We start from the raw sequence: 26297 nt of genomic DNA, 5'->3' as shown, positions 1-26297 counted from the left end.
TTTTTTTTCTCACTTTGTTGTTACATATATGAACTTCTATGTATGTGTATATGAAACTAATGGCAAATTATAAATGTACGTGGTTTTTTTTGTTGTATGTATTTATATATACTCTTGTCTCTTGTTACGGCCTTTGAAGAGCTGAATCTTTATGTTCCCCTTCTGTTCTTTCTTAAAAAGAAAAAAACAAAAAAAGTAGAAATAAAGTACCAAAAAATAAATTTCAAAGGTACTTTTCATCTGTTACACATTTTTTATTACATCAATTTGCATCATATTCAACTAAATTGTGTTTTTGCCATTTTCATAAACTGATGTAATCCATGTGAACTTTGATACATTTTTAGATTTAAAGGCAGGCAGAGCCTCACACGAAGTACCCGACAGTGAAAAGCGGCCTTTCCATATCTTTTTCTTTCATTTATTTATTTATTTTTTTAAGTAATCTCTCCACCCAACATGGGGCTCAAACTCTCAGCCACGAGATCAAAAGTTGCATGCTCCACCAACTGAGCTGGCCTGGTGCCCCCCTTTTCCTTCTTTTTAAATTGGTTGTGTACTTTATCAGTTCTTTCATATTATCTGACTCCTACAAAGATTTGAGTATTTTCTTATAGATATAGTAATTTTCCTCTTTCTACCTTGTATAAACTTCTGTGCTTTAGGTTTTATTTGGCAATCACCATATTAAAAACAAAATAAAGCCCTGTAACCTACACAAGGTTCTGTAAATTTAAGTAGTGGGCTCCCAAGAACTAAGAAGGTTTGAGCCCACATAGTATCCTGTATCCCAGAACGGGGTGGTGGGAGGAAGAAAGGAATTATAAAGACTATAAATACAAAGTAGTGTGTTTCAATGATACTTTTCAGAGAAGAAATATAAAAAGAGAAGATAAAATTTTGTGAGTTGTAAAGTCCAATTTTATTAATGCCAATTCATTATTTTTTGGACATTTTCTTGAGGATTCAGTAACAGTTTTAGAGTTTCTGTATGCATTTAATATTGCATTTGCAACATAGTATGCATTCTTTTTACAAATTTTGTCAAAAAGGCAAATATCTTTCCTGTTATTATTTTAGCTGTTTTGAAATTAACATTAATTGTCTCCAAGTTAAGAAGCTATGATAGTCAGTAGCAGTAAAACTCTAAATCACAATTAACTTCTGAGTTGGTATCTATCCAGGTAGGGACTTCACCCTCACATACTCATCTCCAGTATGTCTGACTCACCAGGTTTATTTGGTCAAAAAAGGGGCTTTAGAACAAATAGTTTGTTGTTTTATTTCCCACAGCTGTAAGACCTTGCTGTTAAGGTAATACAAACTTCTGTTTGAACAATACTATGAATTTTCATTCTAGAGCAGTGCTTCTCAAACTTTAGTGTACATTAGAATCACCAGGAGAAACATTAAAAAAAAAAACAAAACAACTGAGGATAGAATAAATAGGACATCAGTTAAATGGTGGTGAGAGTTTGAAGGAATGGAGATGGGTCAATGAACATTTTTATGGAAGCCTACTCATCCTGATGTGGTGGGTCAAGAAATGAGATTTTTAACCTTTTTGTAAGCTAACAAGCTATCTGACCGCAATTTCAGAGATTCAGAAGACTCCTTGAGTCAGACACAATGGCCTTGATGATACCCAGCACAACAGACAGCATGGGCTCCATGTTCATATGAGTTACTCCTGGCACTCAAGTCCAATGGAGGCCATGCTGAGTAGCCCAAGTGGGCACTGCATATGCTATGATTTGTCACACCTGAGGAACCCTGACTTAGGAAACCCCAATTGTTTAAAAGGGACCCTACCAGAAAACCTCCCTAACTTTTGCCCTACAGGATTATTTTTATTTTACTGTGAAAAAATATCTCTGTTTTCTACCCTGCAGGGAATTATTCCCTCTGTCTTCCAAGGCTGTTTGCTATACATTCTAGAAAAGATACTCTAAAGCAGAGGCTCGCCTTTCCTCTGTTCACGTGACACGAAAGACCTATGGAGAATTGTCTTCAACATGGTGATTGGAAGAAGGACAAGTTCAGAGGAACAGTCATAGCAGTTCTGATGTTTGTAGTCTCCACAAAATTATGCCCTGTTGATGACTTTTCTTTATTCTGGATTTTCCCCCCGGAGGCAGTATTTAATAGTAGTAGTAATGTAGTAATGTAATATTTCTTGGTGATAACAACTTCAACATTTTCAGCTTATTAACATTATAATTTCAGTCACTTCTTAGTACCTCAGTTTTTAATACATCGTAGCTTCGATTTGTTGATGACTTTACAATGATCCTTATAATACAACATGATGTATGTATGCACTACTAAAGTCCTTTTATTGTTTAAAAAATGAGGTGAAAAGGTGTTATTTGACTTACTATTAGTCACATGCCTACCAAATGGTAGAACTATTTTCACTATATTGTTCTCTTTTATTGTTGTAAGTACTGAAGAATATTTGCTACATGTGCAATTGTGGGGTCATGTAAGGATATGAAATGACCAAGTTAGGATGCCTTAGATTTGGTATTTGATATATTTGTGGGCAATTTTTTGGTAGGCAAAGTGGTTGAAAGCCTTGGGAATTAGTATGATGTATTCGAAAGAATTCAGTTCTCAACTGAGGATATGTTTGTATTATCTAAGTATATGATTTCCTTATGTAAAAGTTTGATGTTGTAGCTTAACTATGTAGGACTCTGGAGCAGGCTATCAGCAGAAATAGGCCTACCCTAGTTTTAGAAACTGTCTTGTTGCTGTTTTTCTTTCCTCTCGAACACTGATCAAATTCTCTTCCTTCTCCACACTAATTCTTTCTTGGGTTTCTGAGTCTGCACTGGTGCTCAACATTTAGAGACTAAAGCAACGGATTATAGATTAATTCTAGAATTCCAGAGTGGAATCACATCGATTACTCTGGATCCTTGGTACATCCATAGCCAAATTTTGCTAGTATTTTTAAGGATTAGGTGACAGTGAATTAATTCAGGAAGTTTTGAGAATTACATAATGATTGTATTAGTCTAGTAAGATGCTTGTCATGTAGGAAGACAGCTTTTGTGGCCTCTCAAAGTATCATGATAATGAATGATGATAATTTAGCGAATCTTGTTATAAATATTGATGCAACTGGGATAAAACCTTGAAAATACTTGGAAATGATTTTTCCCACATTTTCAACACACATTTAATTGAGTGCCTGCCCTTGCTACACATTGTGTGGGATATTGGAGATGTATAGATGTGAAATAATTGCCTCCTCTACCTAATGAACTCACATTTAGTGGTTTGTTGAGAGAAAGAGAAAGGGAGACAGAGAGGGAAGAGAGAAGTGAGTATAGTTTTGTGTGGCACTAATTAAAGGCAGTGGGTTACTTTTATTGATTTCCATTAAATTATGCCTCTATTTAGAATACCATTTCTCCAAGAGTAATTAAATTCCTATGTCTAATGTAGCTTAAGTGTTACCCTCTAGAAAAGGATTTGCAAGATTTAGTCCCAGGAAAGGTGTATTGTATTAAACATGTAGATTTCTAGGAATGACACCATGTCTGTAAATCAGAATCTTTTGGGAAGTCTCTGTGGCTCAGTCGACTGCACGTCTGACTTCGGCTCAGGTCATGATCTCACAATTTATGGGTTCGAACCTGTGTCAGGCTCTGTGCTGACAACTCGGAACCTGGAGCCTCCTTCGGATTCTGTGTTTCCCTCTCTCTCTGTCCCTTCCCACTCATACTCTGTCTCTCTCTGTTTCTCAAAAATATATAAACATTAAAGAAAAATAAAGAAAAAAGAAATCAGAATGTTTGGACGGTGCTGGGTTATGTGGGTTTGTATGAGATATGTTGAACAAGGTTTTCTGGTGATTCTTTGCAGGTGTCAAGGTGTATAGCTGATATAGAAATTAATTCAGTCGAACAGTCTTTTATTTTAAGGGGTTCTTAGCTGACTCAGTTGCTGGAGCATGTGACTCTTGACCTCAGAGTTATGAGGCCAAGCCCCACAATGGGCATGGAACCTACTTAAAAAAATGTTTTCTTAAATCTTTTATTGTTTGGTGCTTGTAGAGCACCCCCCCTCATAAAAAAGGTAATATAATCACCAGTTGTGTATTATTTATTTTCATTACTACTAAAAGGAGTTTTGCTGTTCTTATAGGATGATATCTCCTTTACCTTGGCTTCTGTATTCCAAGGGTCTGCCAATTTGTTTGGAGCTAATTGTATCTCTGAAGATTAGACTTGAAGCTTTGTAGTTAATTTCAAAAGCATTTCTTGAATATGGCAGATCCAGGCTGAAATCTATACAACATGATCCAGAAGCCATGTTCCAAAAGATTTTTTTAACTGGACCATTAACAGAAGAATAAATGCTGATTCTTTATTCCAGACTAGCTTGATTTCAACAGCTTTTATTTATATGTTTTTGCATATATTATACTCCCCAAAGCTCGCACTAGAAAGAAAAATAGTTTGTATTATCAGATTTTTATTTCACATAGCTTGGAATCAAATCAATTGTAATAAAATGATAGGCTATGAAAAAGAATTAACATGTAGCCTTACTTGCATCTTATATGGTATAAGATTTATATGTGATTTGGCTTAATATAATCACAGATTAATGTTTTACTATTAATTTTAATCTTCGTTTATGTCATGATTCCACTATTTACAGGAGTGTTAAAATATTTGAACAGATATAAATAATGAGACTCCATACTTTATTCCACTTGGTCAGTTTATTTATGAAGTTTTAATTAAAATATGTTATATATTATGTCGCCTGTTCTGTTTCTCTCAATAAACAATAGTCAAGATGGCAAACTCCTTTTTTTCTCCTCAGTAAACTCAAATAGATGAACTTGTGCTAAGTTATTTTATCAGAGTCTGTTGGAATTTTTCAAATCACTAGAATATATTTTTCTACATTAAAATAGGATTTTATTAAAAATATATCTTTTGTGTCTTGGAGTCAATTTGGGATTGCTCTGCTAGAAAAACAAAAGTGAGTTTGAAAAAAAGATAATGATTATAATTATGTGCTCATGTTTCATGTCATTAAACAAAAGCAGAAAGTCTTCAGAAGCGTATTTTAAGCAAGCATAAGTAAAACATAAAAACAGCATTTAGTTATCTTTGTAAGCATGGTCTTAGTAACCCATAGTTCTATAGTGAGAGGGAATCGACATGTATTTGGATATGTTGTTTTGCTTAAGTATTGATTTAGCTTCTTTCAAACTGCATGAAAAATGCCTGCACAGAACGAATGATGATCTCTTGATGGAGAGAAGAAATAAGTGTGTTCTAATGATGAAGATACATTAAATGCATAGAGATGTGGTGCTAAAAAGTGGCCTTAGAAATAGGTCCAGCTTTGTCTACCTGAGAGTTCTTTTCTAGACATTATCTTTACTTTCCAAAACCTTCAGCAAACCATTTCTCAAAACTCATTGACATTAAATTCTCATTTTCTTTTCTTTCGTTTTTTTTGAACTTTATTTATTTTGCAAGACAGAACAAGCGGCGGAGGGGAGACAGAAAGGAGGAGAGGGAGAATCCCAAGCAGGTTCTGCATTGTCAGTGTGGAGATTGATGTGGGGCTCAAACCACGAACCTTGAGATCAGGACCAGAGCTGAAACCAGGAGTCTGATGCTTAACCAGCTGAGGCACCCAGACACCCCAGATTCTCATTTTCAGTGTAAACCATCACTTGCAAGGATGGTGGTTTCTCCTTAGACATATCATCGCTACCCCCCTTGAAGCAGGTGGAGTTTCTCTTTGGCATTCATCCTGTATGCAACCTATCAGTTAGAAAGAAGAATCAACAGGGTCAACATCAGATAACATTCACATTGTTAAACAAAATACACTCCAAACCATACCAAAAGATACAGACCAATTCATTACAGGGATTGCTCTGAGTAGGGAAATTGATCAAGGGAGGTGAAGAAGGAGAATTTCAAGGTTACTCGTAATATTTTGTTTTGTATATTAAAGGTTTTAAAGCAAACATAAAAAAGGATAAAGGTGAATTCTGAGTAATGGATTTCAGACTATTTTTTCTATGCTTTTCAGTATTTTTAATCTCCCCCCCGATCACAAAAATAAAAAGACTTGTGGCTAAAAAGTGTCAGTGGCTAGCAGTACTCTCTTTAGAATCTTTTCTCTTCTTGGAGCACCTGGGTGCCTCACTCTGTTAAGTGTCCGACTTTGGCTCAGGTCATGATCTCTTGGTGCTTGAGTTCTAGCCCCACATAGGCTCTGTGCTCCTGGACCCTGCCTCAGATTCTATGTCTCCCTCTCTCTCTGCCCCTCTCTCGCTCACACCCTGTCTCTCAAAAATAAACATTAAAAAAAATTTAAGAAAAGATTCTTTCATCTTCTTTAATTTTGAGATATTTCCATTTTTGATAAAAGCAGTACTTCTAAAATTTTGTTCTCTGTGTGGCACAATTTCACTGAAATAAAGTAAAATTAGCAAAACATGTATATTGTAACCATTAGAAAATCATGTCAATCACTGATCACATGATGTGTTTGTGTGTATTGTCAGTATATGTGTGTGCTAGTTTTATATGGTACATGGATGTATATAAATACCCTTTGGAAGCAGGGATTGTGTCCTATATTTTTATTCACTCAACACTTTTATATAGCAAGTATTTAGTAAGTATTTATTGAGTAAAAGTAAACTCTCTATATGTGTTATCCTAGATTTTTTCCCTCCCAGTCTGGATGTGTATTTACCTAGAGATCACAGTTATCAAGTGTTGAAAAATGCCAAATTTATCTCATCCTGGTTGACATGTTGGAATTTTGTAACTTTTTAATCTCAAATCCCAGTTTCCAGCCTGCCTTCTTCAGTCAACAGATCTTTTCCATACTACCATTGTTTCTTTATAGAAATGTTTTAAATAATATGTAAGTATAACAGATGTGATTTTAAAAACATATAAAGCAATTTCTCTATACATTAAGATTTTCATAGTAATATCTTTGTTCACCAGGATATAGTAAGTTGCTCAAAGACTTTGATAGAATTCTGCTGGGCATATATATTTATATGAATTTTTTAAAGTTTATTTATTTTGAGAGAGAGAAAGAGAGAAAGAGCAGGGGAGGGGCAGAGAGAGAGGGAGAGAGGGAATCCCATGCAGGCTCCGCCCTGTCAGCATGGAACCTGATGCCAGGCTCAATCTCAGGAAAAGTGAGATCATGACATGAGCCAAAATCAAAGAGTTAGATGCTTACCTGAGTGAGCCATCCAGGTGCTTCTATATTTATATGAATTTAAATAAAAATTGCTTATGCATTATTTTATGTGCGCTAGAAAAAACCACTGTGCATTATTTGCCATTATTTGCTTATAGTTTTGGAAAGAGAAGAATATTTTTACCTTTTACATGAAACAGTATTAGATTTGGAAGCAAGGTGTTGTCTACTTGAGGTCTTCCCTACTTCCTGTCAGCATAAGAAATGCTAAGGAAATGTCACAACTCACTATCTTTTTTCAGTATTTCACAAAATAAGGTGAGAAAACAGAACACTAATAATCTGCTCTCTTTTCTCATTCTTTTTATGGTAAAAATAAAATAAAATAAAACTGAGCTCATTTTATTACTTATTGTATTAAATCACTATATTCCCTGAATTGCTTTTGGACCACCATGTGGTGGCAAGAGATTTTATGTAGGGCAAAATACAGTGCAAATTATGAATCGTTAAGGTGCTTACATTGATTTCAGTCATGTATGTACATGTTGAAGTGGTCATCAGTGATTATAGTTGTAAAATAGCCTAGTCTATGAAGTCACGTTTGTAAGATTCAAATAGCAAACCCCACTGAGTTTATTAGCATACAAATAAGTAGAAAATATAAAGGTAGGTATTTATCTTCGATACTATAAAATGTTAACTGAATTTCCTAAAATCCCGTAGTTAGCAAATAGCACCAGAATTTGAAATCCGATCTGTTTGATTGAAAAGTGTGTGTCCATCATAATATTATACCTCCAAAGTAATTGTTTGTACCTGTACACTTTTCTTCAAAACATAAAAGTCTGTTCAGTCACCTAAGTCAGCTATTTTCAGAAGGTATTGTTAGACCATTCAAATGATTACCCTGATTCTTTTGATATGTTAAGAACATTTGATGAAGATAGGCAAAACTCATTAGAGTAATAAAAAGTTGTCAACATAGGCATAACACAATAAATGGCTAATCCTTATTGGGTGTTAACTATTTGTACATTAATTACATAACATGCATATTTTACTTGAATTCGTCCATTGTGTATATCTATTACCTCTTTATTAGAAAGAAAAATGTTGACATTCTCTAGCCAAAGACATTGTTTTGATTTAGAGATGTTTCTTGAATGATGTTTCTAAGTCAATTCTTTATATTAACATGAGTATCAACATTATTGGGGTCTAACTGAACTGTCATGATCCCTGAAGGTTTCCTTTCAAAGCTATTAAAGAAAATTCTTTGCAATCAAATATTTCAGAAAACTTATATTTTTTCCTCTTCAATTAACATACAGTCTAGGAAGCATATTATATACAGGTTTGGAAAATAGTTTCCAAGAGAAAATGTATTCAGGTATTGTTAAGGAAAATGATAGAATTATTTCAGTGTATACTGTATAATTATATTGCTCTTATTAGACTTTCATATCACCTGATAGAATTCAATGCTAGTGGAAGAGATAAGGTTATGACAAAGAAGTGAAGGTTGAGAATGAAGAGGCCTTCAAGGGAGCTGATCTTTCTTTAATCTGATAAACCTCTCCCATTCTCTATTTGTTTCTCTTTCTTTCTTTCTTTCTTTCTTTCTTTCTTTCTTTCTTTCTTTCTTTCTTTCTTTCTTTCCCTTCCTTTCTTCCTTCCTTCCTTCCTTCCTTCCTTCCTTCCTTCCTTCCTTCCTTCCTCCTCCTTTTTTTTTGTTTTTTCTCCTTACAGATCAGTGCATATCAAAGTCTTTTTCTCTGACAAAGACTATTCTCTCAGGATCTGAGGGCAAGACCTATGTAAAGATAGCCTCCCAGCTGATATATGATGGTGCTGTTTGTGTTTTTCGTCTTTAGCAATTTCTAAACGTTTGCTGGGAAATTTTCCATTAGCCTGAAATATTTTTCTACCAGTGTTTCTGGTTTTGGTACTGCCATGTCTTCATATGTTTTCTAAAAGACTGAAGATGTTAACATTTTTGATGAGTTTAATGGAGACTAAAAATTGGTTTTGTGATATGAGCGTAAGCTTCCGAGTCAGAAAGCTTAGGTCCATGTCCATTTTGTTAAGCTTGTGAGTGCTCAAAATAGTCTTGAAATGATTTTCTGTTTTAAATGCTCAAATCAATAGGTAGGTAGGGATGTGTATATTATTAATACATCTATGACGTTGTGTATATACTTATTCTCATATACACATGTGAATTTTCATATACACATAGGCTGTTTTAGTTTTTTTGTTTTTGTTTTTGTTTTGTTTTTAATGTTTATTTGTTTTTGAGTGACAGGGAGGGAAGAGTGTGACCAGGGTAGGGGCAGAGAGAGAGGGAGACAAAGAATGTGAAGCAGGGCTCCAGGCTCTAAGCTGTCAACACAGAGCCCGATACAGGGCTTGAACTCACCAACCCCGAGGTCATGACCTGAGCCAAAGTCAGAGTTTCACCTATTGAGCCACCCAGGCGCCCCTGCTGTTTCATTTATAATAAAGCCATTTAATGAATTTGTCTGGCTTATCTTAATAAGGGCAGAATTCAGTTCCAGTTTTCTCTCAGAGGAACTTGTGCCGAGTTGGGTCTTTTGTATCTGTACTTGGTTCGATTTTAATGTTTGATACTATCTTAAACTGTACTATAAATTAAATGAGAAAAAATACACGTTTTTTATTCTGAATTAAGTTATTATTACAGGATATACTTATATAGCCAATTATGATTACTATAGCCATAACTATAGTTATACACTGAGCAAATATTCACATTTTATTAGGTAGGAATTTTATCAGTCTTAACGCAATTTGCCTTATGGCATTTAACAGATAATTGGCTTGAAAAGTAAAAATGTCACCAGAATGGAAGTTAATTAAGGACTTGAAGTGTCCAAAAGACATGTCAGTTTTCTAGAAGTCGTGGCTAGCTGGTCTTTTGCCACAGGAAAGAGCACCATCAGCAGCTGTTTCTATTAGTTCCTAATACAGACTTCTTAAGTGTAAAGTTCAGTCGAATGTTTTATCACAAATTTTACTAGATAAAACAGATTTCATTAAGTTTTAATGAACAAAGAAGTTAACAGACGTGCCTTTCATGGTGATGCATTTATCGATTTCTGAGCTGGGCATATAAAACTTAGCAACTTTCAAGCTTCAAACCAACCTCTAAAATACACATTTTTTTTCTTGTACATAACTATCTATCTTTAGGTTTCTACAGCCATTTCAAAGTCTTGCAGTAAATGGCATTACTTCATAAAATTAGTGTTTAAAAATTACACGTATAATTTTTATTATGTATATATTGTATATATATAATATATATAATAATCAGAAATAAAGGTGATTTGAACTCTCCTCCTGGGAGAATTGTCTTTTAGAAGTTTGTTGCCCTTATTCATCTCTCTTTCACTTTTTTTTTTTAAAATAACTAGCTGTGATGATTAATGTCATTATGGCTTGTTAAACATGGATTATGTTCATATTATAAGCCATGTGATTCTGGATCAGATCAGTTAAGTTGTACTTCGTTATGCTTTCCAGGGTTGATAACAGCATGGTAGTTAGAGTGGAGCTTTGAAGAGCATGTCTGGCCCTGAGGGTGAATGTCCCCGAGTGTGTTCTTTGTGGGACATCTTCCTCGTGTGTGTTGTGCAAGGAAAAATTTTAACATCCTTCTCCAAGACATAAAGACATTGAAAAGTTCTAATATTTCTTCATTGAAAAAATTATTTAACTTATTTATGTTTTATCCAATATTTTTGTTTAAATTCACCAAATGCTTGGGGTGCCTGGGTGGCTCAGTCGGTTAAGCGTCTGACTTTGGCTCAGATCATAATCTCGTGGTTCTTGAGTTCGAGACCCGTGTCAGACTCTCTGCTTACAGCTTGGGGCCCAGATCCTGCTTTAGATTCTGTGTCTCCCTCTCTCTCTGCCCCTTCCCCACTCGTGTTTGTTCTCTGTCTGTCTCTGTCTTTCAAAAATAAATAAACATTAAAAAAAATTAAAAACAAAATGCTTAAGTTTATCATTTGTCGTATACATAGGAACATTTAGTTGTTCTTGTACTGCCTGTTAAAAATAAAGGAAGACTTGTATTCTGAATTCTGTTAAGAATATGCTTCTTGTTTATTTTCTCATTTTGTCTTTTATCTTCCCATCCTAAAGTTTCCCTACAAAGAAGTTGCTCCCATCTCTATTTACTTTGCCATTTCATTCACTTTTTGCTACACTTTCACACGGAATTTGACTTTTCAGCAGTATTGCAATGCAATATGACTGAAATGTATACACTTTTTCCTTGATTTTTGCTTTGTTGAGCTTTTTCTTTTTGTGAATGGATAGAAAACCTTCGGTTACTCTTCCTCGTCTAATTTCTAACATTTACTAGCTCTTCTTCTAATCCATGTTTTCCTAGTGGCTGATAGACTGAAACCATTGTCCTTTTAAGCATACTGGAGAGTTTTCTTTTAAATTCGGTTTAGGAATTCTTAGTTTATAAGATCTCCCATCAGGCAGTATTTTATAGCTCTCAGTAATCCCTCCTTAAAAGTTCAGAAAGTGAACAGATTATGGTTTTGAATAACTGAGAATTGAAGTCAGTAGTAATATAAAAACTGACATAAACGTATGTTTCCATTATATAGTGCAGTCTGAACTTCCTTTGGAAGAGTACTCATTGAAGCATAGTTCATAATGAAAGATCAGAAACCACTGATCTTGAACCACTAATCCACTACGAGACTTATACTTTTCTAAAACCTGATTATTCCTGTCCTTAAAAATGAGTTTAATATTTATATTTATTGTATTTACTGGTAATCTCTTCCTATTTCTGCCACTGTCTTCTAGCTGTTGGAGGCAGGCCACAGGTGAACTCAACGTTAAGTTATCTTTTCAAAGAGACAGCATAAAAATGAAATCATAATTAACCCTCAAAGCTAGATAGCTAACATTTACATTGCTTTCTGCCTGGCAGGCACCTTTTGAAGCACTTTACATGTAGTAACTCATTTAATCCTTTCAACAGTCCATGAGGCCAGCTTTGGCATTTTTCACCCGAGAAACCGGAAGAGATTTAACGTTTCCCAGGTTTGCCCAGCTAGAATGCAGCAAGGTTGGTGTTTAAGCCTCGGCAGTCAGCTTTCAGATCTGTGTTCTTCATCACTAAATGTCACTGTCTCTTGTAAAATCTTATCACATGGAAAGCATAATAGTAAGACTGAGAAATACAAAGAGAAAAATCTGAAAACTATTAGAGAAAGAAAAAAATAGAATTTATCTATAAAATGTCATTAGCAGACTGACAACAGACATGTTATCTCCAGCTGAACTTTTAACAGAGTAACATTTTAAAAGTGCTAAAGTAAAAGTCAGGCTAGAATTCTCTAACTATGCTAACATACAAGAGCGAATGTGAAATCAGGCCATTTTCAGATGATGTGCAGATTCTGATAGTTTGGTACTCACAGGTTATCTCTGAGAGAAGAAGAATGCATTTCCTCCAGAAGGAAACTATTATATTTTTATGGCTTTTTGTAAAAACAAAGCAAAAACAGAAAAACCTTAATATGCTATTAAGAACGTGCCTAGTTATAGTAGTTAGTACATATTTATTGATCTCTCAATGTCATTTCCTTTCTATTTATAGAGAAATACATGCTATCAAGGTATTTCTAAAGACAGGGCGCTACCAAGATGAATATACTCTACTCATTCAAGCTTTTTCTAAAACTGAAATGTTAGTCATTGAAAGAAAACACTCAGGGTGCCCGTATCCTCTGCTGCTGCAGAGCTAATAAGCAACGGTATTCAAGAATAGTAGGTTATTTATATTACTTAAGAGTTAATATACACATACCAACTTTAGTAGATTGGATTACTGATTGAGGAGTTATGCATCGTAAATAAGGAGTTTCTCTTGCTTTTTGCGTCCTTATAATTGATTTGAAAACCTCAGCACTGTGTGTATTCACAAGTGTGTATTCATGTGATCATTCAAATTCTAAGATACAATGTTTCCTTTTCAGCGCTTGGCTTTGGAAGCAGAGAAGGTTCAAGCAGCCCACCAGTGGAGAGAGGATTTTGCGGTAAGGATCCTTTTTAACCACTTAAGTAGTAACTTTTTGTGTTTGATTGTTATGATTACATCAAGATTTTTGAGTGATAGAATCTTAAGATGATATGAGACCAAAACACAACCACATTTTATTTCTTTAAAAAATTTGCTTTTGGGGCGCCTGGGTGGCTCAGTCGGTTAAGCCTGACTTTGGCTCAGGTCATGATCTCGCGGTCCATGGGTTCGAGCCCCGTGTCGGGCTCTGTGCTGACAGCTCAGAGCCTGGAGCCTGTTTCAGATTCTGTGTCTCTGTCTTTCTCTGACCCTCCCCTGTTCATGCTCTCTCTCTGTCTCAAAAATAAATAAATGTTAAAAAAAAATTAAAAAAAATTGTTTTTGCGTAATCAGGGCCATTAAGTTAGTCATGATGTTCTTGCTTATGTTCCATATTAAAACAAGTCTTTGGAAATGTTGTCCTATAATCAAAGTTATTTATAAAATTAATGATATTAAAAGAGAATTACATTATAATGTCTGAATCATATTTACAGATATGAATATACTAGTTGGCAAACAAGATGCATTTTAACAACTTTGAGTGTGTGAGAATGATATGCATATTACAGTCACCTTGGTGGTGGGCAGTGTGATTGAAGTGAGAATGAATGAATTAAACTTTCTAAAATTTAATTGGTTCCACTTTGGCTAGATGCAATCTTTCTTTTACTGTGGTCTACTTTCAGAAATTCCAGTTGATATTAGTGTTTCTATATATGTTTTTGATAAACTTTTGCTAATTATACAGATAGAAATTTTCCTTGTAATCAGTTTTGTCTGCTTATTTATCTTTCATCTGTATTTCCTTCTCTTCATGTGTTCATCCATCCTTTCATCGTCTTTTTTTCTATCTCTATATCTGTGTATCTGTCCGTATATCTATTAATACATCTATGAATGGATTCAGTATTTCAACTGACCTCATCTTATCTATTGATCTATCTATCTTGTTATAGCCAGGGGTACAGTGAAAAAGTTTGCCCTTAATAGTTAAAATATTTATCTTACATATTTGAATTATTTCATTTATAGTGAAAATCTCTATAGTTTCTGATCACAGAAAAATTCCATGTAACTAATTTTGGGCATGTTTAAAATAGGGTATGGGTGACAGCTTTATTGTACTATTAAATTGGTTTTGAATGTTGTAAACAAAAGTCTCAAATTTGAAGGGAAGAAAGTTGTGCTTCAGAGAACACAAAATTGAGGTTCGTGTCATGTAGATACAGGCTTAGTCCATAATCATTTGTCATAGCTAAGTTAACAAAGATCAATTCATCATCCATAATATGTAAAGAAAAAAAATGGTGATTAAGTTAGAAACGTAAGTTTGAGTATTGAGGGCAGATTTTAAGCTTATCCAATGAAGGGCTTTACAACGTTGTTAGTTTCTTTCAGATGAAAGGACAACAAGGTTGAATTTTTTGTTGTTGTTTCTCAAATAGACAAAAAGCAGCCACACTAATTTGCCCCCAAAGACATCTGTTTGGTTAGTTAATATTAAATGGAAATTGCTCTTTTCCTCCCAACTCAGCGGTGGTATAGGAAAAGAAATGCAAAGGCATAACAGGTATAGAGCAAGACCATGTATTCTGCTTAGAGTTGGTATGGTACAACTGGTGTTGTCTTGGTTTAAATTCTGAGTTAGTTTTAATTCTGAGAACTCAAAAAAACATTGAGTTCACGCGGATCAGCTTTTGTAATATATTCCCTTGCTGTTCGTAAACTTTTCTTTGCATGAAAGGAATTTGGTAATCTTTCTCAGTCATCTATTAGTTACATGTCTTTTTTAGCTTCCGAGGGAGAAATGATGTGGTAAAGAATAAACTGGCAAGCAGGGATGTAGTAATGCCTTTATATCATTGGTGTTGTTTTATTTAACTCTTATGTTCTCGCTTTCGGGTTGTAAGAGATTCTTGCCCAGATATATTGCAAACTCCTTGATATCATAAAATCATTAACACTAATTCAACATTTGGGCAATACTGTAATTCTCCTTGCAGAAGTAATGGGCAGCCATTGTAGAGGAACCAAGAAACTCTCGATGTGTGTTAACCGTTATCATATTTTTCTGAATCCTAGCCATCATCCCTTGTAAGGCACCCAATCATTTATATATTGCTAAGGAAAGGAAAAAAAGAAGCCAATTAAATTATGATGCGTAAGCAATGTTAAGATGTGTTCTTATCTGTCAGATGTTAAAATGTGAAAAAATTTACCTTGAAATGTCATCGCTGTCGTCTCCTTTCTCAGTGCCTGTCCCCAAACAGTGGCACTGCTAGCGCAAGTCATGCAAGAGGACGAATCAGTCCCATAATGACACAGAAGCCATTACTAAATTGTACACCACAGTTAAATAGAAAATAAGTGGTTTTCTCAGTGAGTGTTAGGAGTTCTTGGCAAATAGTGACCACCGTGTAAGAGAATTCTTGAACAAATTCTGTTCTTAATTTCCCCCTAGATTACCTCACAATTTATTTAGACCCTATGAACATATTGATTGACAGAAAAAGAGATTGTTAAAAGGAAAACAGGTTAGTCCACTTTAGAGCTCTGTCAACTCATTTCCTGAGTACCCTTCTTGAAGGACCGTCAACAATGTTCACAGAATATGTGTTGGTCATAGTTTGTACCCTGAGAATGGATATTTTCCATATCTTACCAGGCCAGCCATACCCGGTCTTTACAGTAGTCCTTCCTATTTCAAGAGCCCTTTGAAACGCCGTAAGTTATTTTATGTTTGAAGAATAGAATGTGAATTCAGATGGCCTAATCTTCAGATTCAAATATTGCAAAAATGAGACACACTTTTTTTCTTTTTTTTTTTTTTCTGGAAAATCAGATGATACTTCAATTCCTATATGTACCAGGGTTAGACAAATCATTCCAAGCCATAGACAAATCAGATTTAATCATCAACATTAAATTTCCCCTTATTTTAGGAGAGCACACAAAATAATTGCAAGTTTTATAAGTACTTTAACCAAACATTTAAAAATGTTTAATTTGGAGCTAAATGCTACTGTATTCCAAAATGTCCTCTTTTTAAATTTTATAATCCTTTCATCTCTTAAGATAGAAAACTATTTGCATCGGTGCGATAGTTCTTTAATGCCACCCTTTAATAATTTAACACTGGGATGATTTAGAAGGCAGAAATGATTTCATAAAAGGTACATTAACATTTCAAAAAGATACAATATTCTGATTCTTCCCTCAAGTATTAGTAGGCAAATTTCATTAATATTACTTAGGCAAAATGTTGATTAACACTTCCTACTCTTTAATATAGAGAAATCTCAGGAACAACAAGAACAAAAGGCAAAGCACTGAAATGCTGGCAACAAGGAAAGGCTCGTGTAATTCACACTCTCCCTTGGCGCCACTCAGTTCCCAATTGAATGTACAATTGCGGTAACAAAGGGCATACACTCTAAATGGATGAAGATTTATGCGGTCATGCATTTACAAGTTCAAACCAATATTTGTAAATAAGCTGTATCTACCAGCTGCCTTTCGGGTTTCCATGCAACTTACGGGTGTTAAAGGTGATATTTCATGTCACTTATGATGGACAGATTATTAAGGGCAGGTGGGAGAAGCAAAAAGAGAGCTTAGACAAGGAATTGTTCTGCATGAAATAATTGCTGTTATTTCTACCAAACAGATCTTTTCCAATTGCATTTGAAATCTCATTTGATTACATTGCAATGGTTGGTTAACTTAAGCAATTTTGTTTCCAACTAAGCCTGCAATATTAATTGTACTTACACATGTATAAACATAAGGGGTGCCTAATTTGTATTTTAATAAGTAGGATCTTTATGTATGGCTTATTAGCATCAGCGTGTTACTGCGCAGACTGAGTACAGACGGCTCGAAATTGGCCAGTAAATAAAACATTTGAGGAGCCTTTTTTTAGCTTCAGCTTTACAGAGAAGCTAAATTAGAAGGTGAAATTTTTTTTCTAGTGAAGTTGAACGTTATTGAGTGTCAATCACGCTAACTTGGTTCTCCTAATTTAGAGTTATTTTTATATATTTTTTAAAAAAAATCACTTTGCTCAAATTGTAATTTGAAATGTTGCTTTTAAAGTTTTGTGTTTATAGGAGTTAAATTAATAGGCACTGGCCTTATGTATTTAATTATTTCATCTATCTTATTCATTTCATGGAAATCCATCAGTTCTGTTGACTGAGGCACAAACAATTATCAGTTTGTGAACTGTGAAAGCATACTATATTTATTTTGGTTACCTTGTATAAAGATAAACACTATTCTAAGTTATACAGTGGTATAGGTTCTAGATACGAAAGAACTGACTTTTTAGGGATAAAAATTGGGGGAGTGGCATTCTATATTAATGAATAAATGAAGGAGTTTAGTAGATTACCAAAATGATTTTAGACTCTGACTGGATTTAGTCTTTTTTGAGTTTCTACCTTTGCTTGAATTGCCCTTTTGGGAGCAAGAGGTTGCCTATTTTAATGTTTTTGCTACATGTCTTTCAATTTTTTACTACTGTTTTCTTTTAAGAGTGTTGTCCATCTCTTCTCCTTATGGAGATAGATCAAAAGGAGCCACAATACAAAACTGATTTCTCCCAAAATTCCAGGCAACCAATTTATAGCAAAGAGGTATATTTATGGTGCTTACTCTTTTTGTTTCTGCATACATACGAATGTCCATAGAGCATTATAGTAAGCAAAGTTGAAAATAATAACCATGGGCTTTAAATTGTTAGTTATTCCGGGTGATACTCCTTAGCTGTTGTTTTTACACTGAAAAATAGAAGCTAAATATTTATATATCAATTACCTATATAATAACATTGGTTTCATATTTAATAATTTTAAATAGTTACTAATAATTTTCCTAACTTCACTTTCTAATTATTTCTGTTAAAGCAAGGCTCATATGACAGTACATGGCAGTACAACTGAACCCTCTAAAGTAAGACATCATGATAATATGTTTGGGACATTGTAAACTTAGATCTAAATAAGACTGTATAAATGCTTCTCGTTCGTTTCTGTCCCCCTCTCTGGAAGGGAGGGAGAAGTTGCAAAGGACAGCTATCACTGACTTAGGAAATGAGGAGATGGATGGTGGATCTCTGTATTTTCAAGACCAGTCTGCTGCCTTAGTATCCTAACCTTGAACTGATGGAAACGTTGCTAAATTATTGGGAGATTCCTGGAATAGTGCCCGTGTTCTAAAGATTCTAGCCATCCACAGCACCCAGAATCATCCTCGTTGCCATTTAAGCTAGAGTTGATTACTGGTGCCCACTTGTAGCTGTCAAAAGAGAGCTGTCTTAAACTTAGCTATTTCGTTAACCTCTCTATAAATTAGGTTGCATTTTATTAAAAATTTTGGACACCAGTTAATTGCATTAAGGTGGGGTTTACTGTATTAATTTTTATAAAATGTATTTCTTTTACTATATAAAAGAAATAAAAAGATGAAGAAAAATGTATAAGCCTTACAGATCACTGCAACTTATACACAATGCATAGTCTGCAAAGGTTTGGCCTGTAACCTTCTGTCCATTTTTTTCCCCTTATTTAAAAAGTTTCAGTGACTCTCCGTTTAGCATAAATGGCAGACCAGGCCCTTCATGGTCTGCTACCCTCTTACTTTTCCTAAATTTTCTATTGCACCATCTCTGCAGCAGCTGTTATCATCCTGAAATTCTAAAACGGAAACAGAGTGAAACTTGACGTTTCTGTAAGGCGATGTTCTTTACTTCATCTTCAGACTTTTTAAAAACTGCCGTGCTGCCTCCCTGTGAAGATAGTTTTGCTAACGGTACAAAGGAAAGAAGGTTGATGCCGAAGATACAAATAGAATAATTTCTGACATTTTAGAAGCCCTCCATTCCAACATTTAAAAAATGTTTTATTTATTTATTTTGAGAGAGAGAGCAAGCGCATGAGGAAGGGGCAGAGAGAGAAAGACAGAGGATCCTAAGCATGCTCCATGCTTTCAGTGCAGAGTCTTGCTCAGGGCTTGAACTCATGGACCAAACTGTGAGATCACGACCTGAGCCAAAATCAAGAGCCGGACACTTTACTGAGGGAGCCACCCAGGAGCCCCCATCTTCAGACTTTTTGATGATGTCTGCCTAGGAATCTGCTCTTTCCAATTTCCTCTCGGTTTTGATCCCCTAATCTTGGATTTGTTGTCGGTTTTCTGTAGGCCTCTTATACCCAGTATATATTCCTATTCAAATATGTACTCATTGCATAATTTTCCTTTTTCTACTCTCTTTCAGCACTGAAATGCAAACTTTCTGGAGATAAGAACTATGGCTGATGCGTTGCTAAGAAAATTGTAGTCTGGTATACAGTGCATAACCCACAGTAGCCTATATGTAATTTTTTAAATTAAAAGTTACCTAGTTGTAGTTTTGAGATATCTATTTTTACTATAAACGTTATGGTCAGTTGTACTGGAGATATAGTGAAAAATTTATTTGAACAGCAGTTTTTATGTCTGAGTATATTTGTCCAGAGCCGTGGCATGGTTATAGAACACTGGGCTTGAAATTATGCAAGTCTGTTTCGAATTTTGTCTTTGCCACTAACTGGCAATACAATCTTCTGAAAATAACAGCCTTTTGAATATCAGTTTATGTAAAAATGCTTGCTTCTGTAGTCTCTACCAGCATAATTATTTCTGTTATTTGCTCAATAATAGTCTCTCTATGCTCCTATGAACCCTCTCTCTCCACCAAGGAAAATGTTTTCTAGAAACCTCATGACTTGTGCATGTGTTCACCAAGTAGGTTGACAAAAGTCCCTGGATGGCTATTCACGTAGGCCAGAGAGCATCTCCTAACTCCCATTGCTGCTGTTTTCTGCTTGCCATCATTGCCCCCATGGAAGAATACAGTTCTGCTCAGCTTGCTGTCACCTGGTGCATCCCAGGCTGTCAGAGTGTGTCCTATGTAGACACAGAGTGAATGGCTCTATTCCCAACCATAGAGGTTTTTAAAAATATTTTAGTTAGTTAATATACAGTGAAATATTGGTTTCAGAAGTAGACTTCAGTGATTCATCACTTACATGTAACACCCAGTGCTCATTACAAGTGCCCTCCTTTATACCCACCATCCATCTAGCCCATCACCCCGATCACCTAACCTCCATCAACCCCCAGTTTGTTATCTATCATTAGGAATCTCTTGTGGTTTGTATCTCTTTTCTTTCCACACCCCTTCCCATATGTTCGTGTGTTTTGTTTCTTAAATTCCACATATGAATGAAATCATGTATTTGTCTTTGTCTGATTAACTTATTTCGCTTAGCATAATACATTCTAGCTCCATCCATGTTGTTGCAAATGGCAAGATTTCATTCTGTTTGACGGCTGAGTAATATTCTATTGTGCGTATATATATATACCATATCTTCTTTATCCATTCATCAGTCGGTGGACACTTGGGCTCTTTCCACAGTTTGTTGTTGATAATGCTGCTATAAACATTAGGGTGCATGGGACCCTTTGAACCTGTATTTTTGTATCCTTTGGGTAAATACCTAACAGTATAATTGCTGGATCATACGGTAGTTCTATTTTTAATTTTTTGACGAAGCTCCACACTGTTTTCCAGAGTGGCTGCACCAGTTTGCATTCTTACCAGCAGTGCAAAAGCGTTCCTCTTTCTCTGCATCATCGCCGGCATCTGTTGTTTCTTGTATTCTTCATTTTAGCTATTCTGACAGGTGTGAAGTGGTGTCTCATTACGGTTTTGATTTGTATTTCCCTGATGATGAGTGATTTTGAGCATCTTTTCATGTGTCTGTTAGCCATCTGGATGTCTTCTTTGGAAAAAGTGTCTATTCACGTCTTCTGGCCATTTATTCGCTGGATTATTTGTTTTTGGGTGTTGAGTTTGATTAGTTCTTTATTTTTTATATAATTTTTTTAATGTTTATTATTTATTTTTGAGATAGAGGGAGAGACAGAGTACAAGTGGGAAAGAGGCAGAGAGAGAGAGAGAGACACTGAATCCAAAGCGGACTCCAGGCTCTGAGCTGTCAGCACAGAACCCTGATGTGGGGGCTCGAACCCACTAACTGTGAGATCATGACCTGAGCACAAGTCAGACGCTTAACTGACTGAGCCATCCAGGTGCCCAGTTCTTTATAGATTTTAGATACTAACCCTTTATCCGATATGTCATTTGTAAATACCTTCTTTCAATCCGTAGACTGCCTTTTAGTGTTGTTGATTTTTTCCTTTGCTGTGCAGAAGCTTTTTATCTTGATGAAGTCCCAATAGTTCATGTTTGCTTTCGTTTCCCTTGCCTTCAGCAACATGTCTAGTAAGAAGTTGCTTCGACTGAGGTCAAAGACATTGCTGCCTGTGTTCTCCTCTAGGATTTTGATGGTTTCCTGTCTCACATATAGGTGTGTCATCCATTTTGAGTTTGTTTACTTTTGTGTTAGGTGTAAGAAAGTGGTCCAGTTTCATCTTTCTGCACGTTGCTGTCCAGTTTTCCAACACCATTTGTTGAAGAGACTTTTTTCCATTGGATGTTCTTTCCTGCTTGTTGAAGATGAGTTGTTCACATGATTGTGGGCATAGAGGGGTTTCTAAAACCTAGGTAAATAATATTTGAATCCACCATTTGAAAAAAGTAGAAGCTAATGCAAAACTCCGTTAAATCAAATATCAAATTCTTAAAGTTTATTGCAATAAGAATAGACCATGATATCTACCCTCTTCACAAAGTTTATGTGTACAATACAGTGTTGCTTACTAGGTACAATGTTGTCTGGCAGATCTTTAGCTCTTATATACCTTGCTTAACTGAAACTATATGCCTGTTGATTAATAACTTGCCAATTCTCCCTCCCTTCAACCCATGGCAACCACCATTTCAGTCTTCGATTTTATTAATTTGCCTATTTTAGATACCTCATGTAAGTGGAATCATACAGTACTTGTCTTTGTGTGCCCGGCTTATTTCACTCGGCATAATGTGCTCAAGGTTCATCCATGTTTCCATGTAGCAGAATTTCCTACGTTTTAAGGGCTAAATTATGTTATGTGTGCTATTTTCACTACCTTCTCTTTGTAGATGTGTTCATCTCTTGATGGCCTTTTGGATTGTTTCCATATCTTAGCTATCATGGGACTGTTATTATCTCTGAGATCCTGATTTTAATTCTATTGGATATATACTCACAAGTGGGACTGCTGGATCATATGTAGTTCTAATTTTATTTTTTTTTTTTGAGTGATCTTGATAGTGTTTTGTTTAGTGGCTGCACCATTTTGCATTCCCACCAAGAGTGTGCAAGGATTCCAGTTTCTCCGTCTTCGACAATATTGTTGTCTAATAGCTACAGACTCAAACATAAGATCTGACACTGTAAGACTCCTAGACTAAAAGCTTCATGACATTGTTTTTGGCAGTGATTTCATGGATAAGACACCAAAAGCCCAGGCAACAAAAACAAAGTGGGACTTCACAAAAGGAAAAAAAAGCTGAATAACAAAGGGAAGAATCAGTACAGTGAAAGGTAACCTGCAGAGAAAATATTTGCAAACCATGTATCTGGTAAGGGGTTAATCTTGAAAACACATATGGAGCTCATACCAGCCAACAACAAAAATAGCATCCCTACAGGTTTTTAATCACCAGGGCTCTGAAGCTGGTTCTCATAGTCCCTGTATCATAAAGTTCCTGAAGTAAAGAGTTCATTCATGGTTTATTTAATACTTCTCTCAATGGGGGCATAAACACCTTTCTTTAGGAGTCTTTGAGGAGACTTTTTTCTTATCATATCCTCCTCTTCCTCAGTGTCCCTTTGAACTCTCGTCCATGTATTTTTCCTTTAGGAAACAACCTGTTGACCTCCAGCAAATGAATGTGTGAAAACAGATTCCTAAACCTTTTTTCAACTCTCTATCCAAATTGTCATAGTTCAAGTTCAGCATGGAGGACCCCACTGCTGTATACATTCATATCTCCAAAAACCTGTTTGAAATTAAATGAGATAGTTTATGTAAATATGCGTAGCACTTTGGAAGGTCTTCAAAAATGATCATTTTAATAGAGCAGACACTACCTCCTTCTAGATGCATTTCTTCCAAAAAGTTGGCCTATTCCTTTTTAGTGGTTAAGTGCAGCTAGTTACAACTTGAGAAGGAAAATGTGCATTGTCCACAAGAGGTGGCAGATGAATACTGACTGAACTGACTTAAATTCTACTTAACTTACATTTCATTTATGGAGTAAGACTGCATTCGCATAGAATGACTACATTTGAAAGTGACCAGAGGGCATGAAGGTATCAAATTAAGTCTTTAATTATTTTTGATGTTTGTCTTTATCTGTGTATGAAGTTCTGGTGTGCTTGCTACCTAAAACAGCTCTGGTGCACCTTTCTATATTTAAAAAAAAAATGTATCTGAAGGGAACGTTAGGGGATATAGACACTAATACCTGTATTTATTTACTGTAGATCCTTGTGGACTGGGGCCCTGGGGCAATAACTCCCTTCCCAGAGATAATTTTTATCTTAAGAATAACATCAGATGCTGGAATAATTTCAATTTAGTGGGGTTAGAGTTATGTTAATTACTTTGCTCACATTACTATGGCAAAGAGAATGCTTCAGGAATTGAAGAATCGGCCTAGAGAGCATTCTTTCTAACGGGTTACCACCGTGGTGAAACTTGGAACTTTAAAATAAAGAACCTAAATTTGAGGAACAGGCAATTTATGTAGGTCATGGAGTTCTGTCACTAATAGGATACATTTGGATTTGGGGGGCTGCCTGGGATAGCTGCCCATGAGGACTTCGGGTTTAGTGAACTGGTTTAGCTGGAGGGATATTATGTGTCCAGAATATAAGAAAGCTGCTGAAACAGGGTTTTGGCTAATGTTGAGAGTGTGTATTTTAGTTTAAAAAAAAAAAAAAAAGAGTCTGTAAGTAGATAGAAGAAAGTTTTGAGATATCCCTGATTTAAAGCTGACAGTTTAAAAAAAAATGGAAAGAAACCTAGAAAATATTCATCTACAAGTTTCAACAATTATGTAGCTAGACTTTAGCCCTGGATTTGAATACATATAAGAAAAATGCCATGGGACTTTAGGGGAATGACCAACTTGCCCCATCCGTGCAAAATGGCCAGTTTCTTGGAAGCTTATGCCTTTTGTTATCTTCTAACTTTCCAAAACAGCCTGTCAACAGATTTATTCCTCATGCTATCCTCTCTCTAATTAATCAAGACTTTCTTTTTTCCTTTTACTTTCTCATCAGTATACAAACTTGTTTTGGTATCTTCTGTCATTAAATCAGTCTATCTATCTTGCCTCTTTTAGCTTCACCATACTTCTTTGCTATCTTATACTGCTAAATTCAAAGGAAATGTACACCCGCACACTGTCTCCATTTTCACCTTTGCCCGCTGGCCAGCCCAGTCCAGTCTGAGTGCACACTGCATCTGTGTCACAACTGTTTTGTAGTTCGCATTTACCTCCATGTCATCGAATCTAATGGGCATATTCTGTGGATCTTTATAATTGGTCTGTTGATATCATTTTAATGGACCACCTCCAAGTACCCCTTTCTTCAAACACTTTATTAGTTTTCAGGAAACCCCACTTAGCCGATTTTCCTGTTTTCTCACTATCCGTTCCTTATCAGTTTCCTTTTTAGTACTTGTTTCTTTACAGTGGCTCTAATCTTGTCTAAATTTAGGGCTGTCATAGCCCTCTTGTCTTTACTGCCCATGCTTTGTCCCAGGACACCCCATCCATTTCATTGTATTTAAATATAATTCCACACAGGTCTCTTTTCTGAGTTCTAGGCTCATTTATCTAACTGACCACTTGTTTCCATTAATAGTTATCTTGCCTGCTTGTCACGAACATGCTCAGATGAACTGCTGTTTCCATTACTTTCTCCCCTAGTATTCTGATCATCTGTTGATTTTCCCATCTCAAATAATGTCAACTTCTCCCAAGTTAATTTAGTCAAAATGAAAGAGTAATCCTTAATTTCTTTCTCTGCCATAACCCCTTATATAATCCATGTGTAAATTCTGTCAATTTCAAATACATCATGCACCTATTTATTTCTCTTCATCTTCATTACCACCGTCTGTGTCCAATCTCCCACCCCAGCCTGTAGACAGATAATCTTGAAATTGTTAATCAAATTATGAATCAAAGAGTGTACCTACTGCCCTGTAGCATCCACAAATTTGGTTTATATACATAGTTAAATAAGATTTTATATTGTCAATTAAACAGCAGAGAATAATCATGAGAGAATAATCAGAGAATAATCATAAAATCAACAGTTTTATAAGCAAGTGGAAGACACAGCTTTGTATATCCTTCTGGCACAAATGTTTTGCGAATCAAGTAAGATGAAGGAGTTTAAAATCTTTAAACCAATAAGACAACCAAATATGAGAACACAGTAGTGTAGGTGACACAAACCTGAATTTAGAAAGCAATGTGTTGCTTTTCTCAGACTGCCCATGAAAGATATGCCTATATGGTAGCAGCAGTATTAAAATCAAGGCAGCACAAGTGAAAACAAGTTTAAAAAAAAAAAAAAAGTCCAAAATGTTACTGTTAAATTACGTTACGATTAATGGCACAAAAAAAATGTGAAGTTTTATATGAATTCAGGTTTAAAATAACAGTTACAAATGCCTTTTTCTGCTTCATCAGAAGACATACTGTGATCTAAGTAATAGAGCTTGTAATTGCTGAATGTTATAGGAAATTAGTTATCATGGAATTGTAGTATTGTGTGTTATGGGGTATATTACATGTTAATTAAATTATTAGATTCCAAAAACTATAAAATTGCTGCATTGCAAGAATTGCTTTACTTTGTGATAGTGCTTCACCACTGTGGGGGAAATTCTCCTGGGGATCTTTTAAGAACCACCTGGAAGTCGTTTTTCAAAGTCTTCCCTAATG

At 35.3% G+C, this 26297-nt stretch overlaps 1 protein-coding gene across 6 annotated transcripts in view; it reads left to right on the top strand.

The window, feature by feature from the left end:
• The window catches only part of CACNA2D1 (calcium voltage-gated channel auxiliary subunit alpha2delta 1), a 494284-nt gene that overhangs the window by 248520 nt on the left and 219467 nt on the right, over positions 1-26297 (top strand). For all 6 annotated transcript variants that reach the window (XM_047096155.1, XM_047096153.1, XM_047096154.1 and 3 more), the window contains exon 4: positions 13251-13310. In XM_047096155.1, coding sequence (XP_046952111.1) covers positions 13251-13310 — 60 coding nt within the window. The remainder of the gene's footprint in view (positions 1-13250; positions 13311-26297) is intronic.

This window comes from Lynx rufus, unplaced genomic scaffold (assembly GCF_022079265.1).
Source record: "Lynx rufus isolate CCGP_SWC_20201006 ecotype Redwood Valley unplaced genomic scaffold, mLynRuf1.p SCAF_4, whole genome shotgun sequence".
In the NCBI taxonomy this organism is placed as follows: Eukaryota; Metazoa; Chordata; class Mammalia; order Carnivora; family Felidae; genus Lynx; species Lynx rufus.
This window is presented reverse-complemented; position numbering and strand designations above follow the sequence as displayed.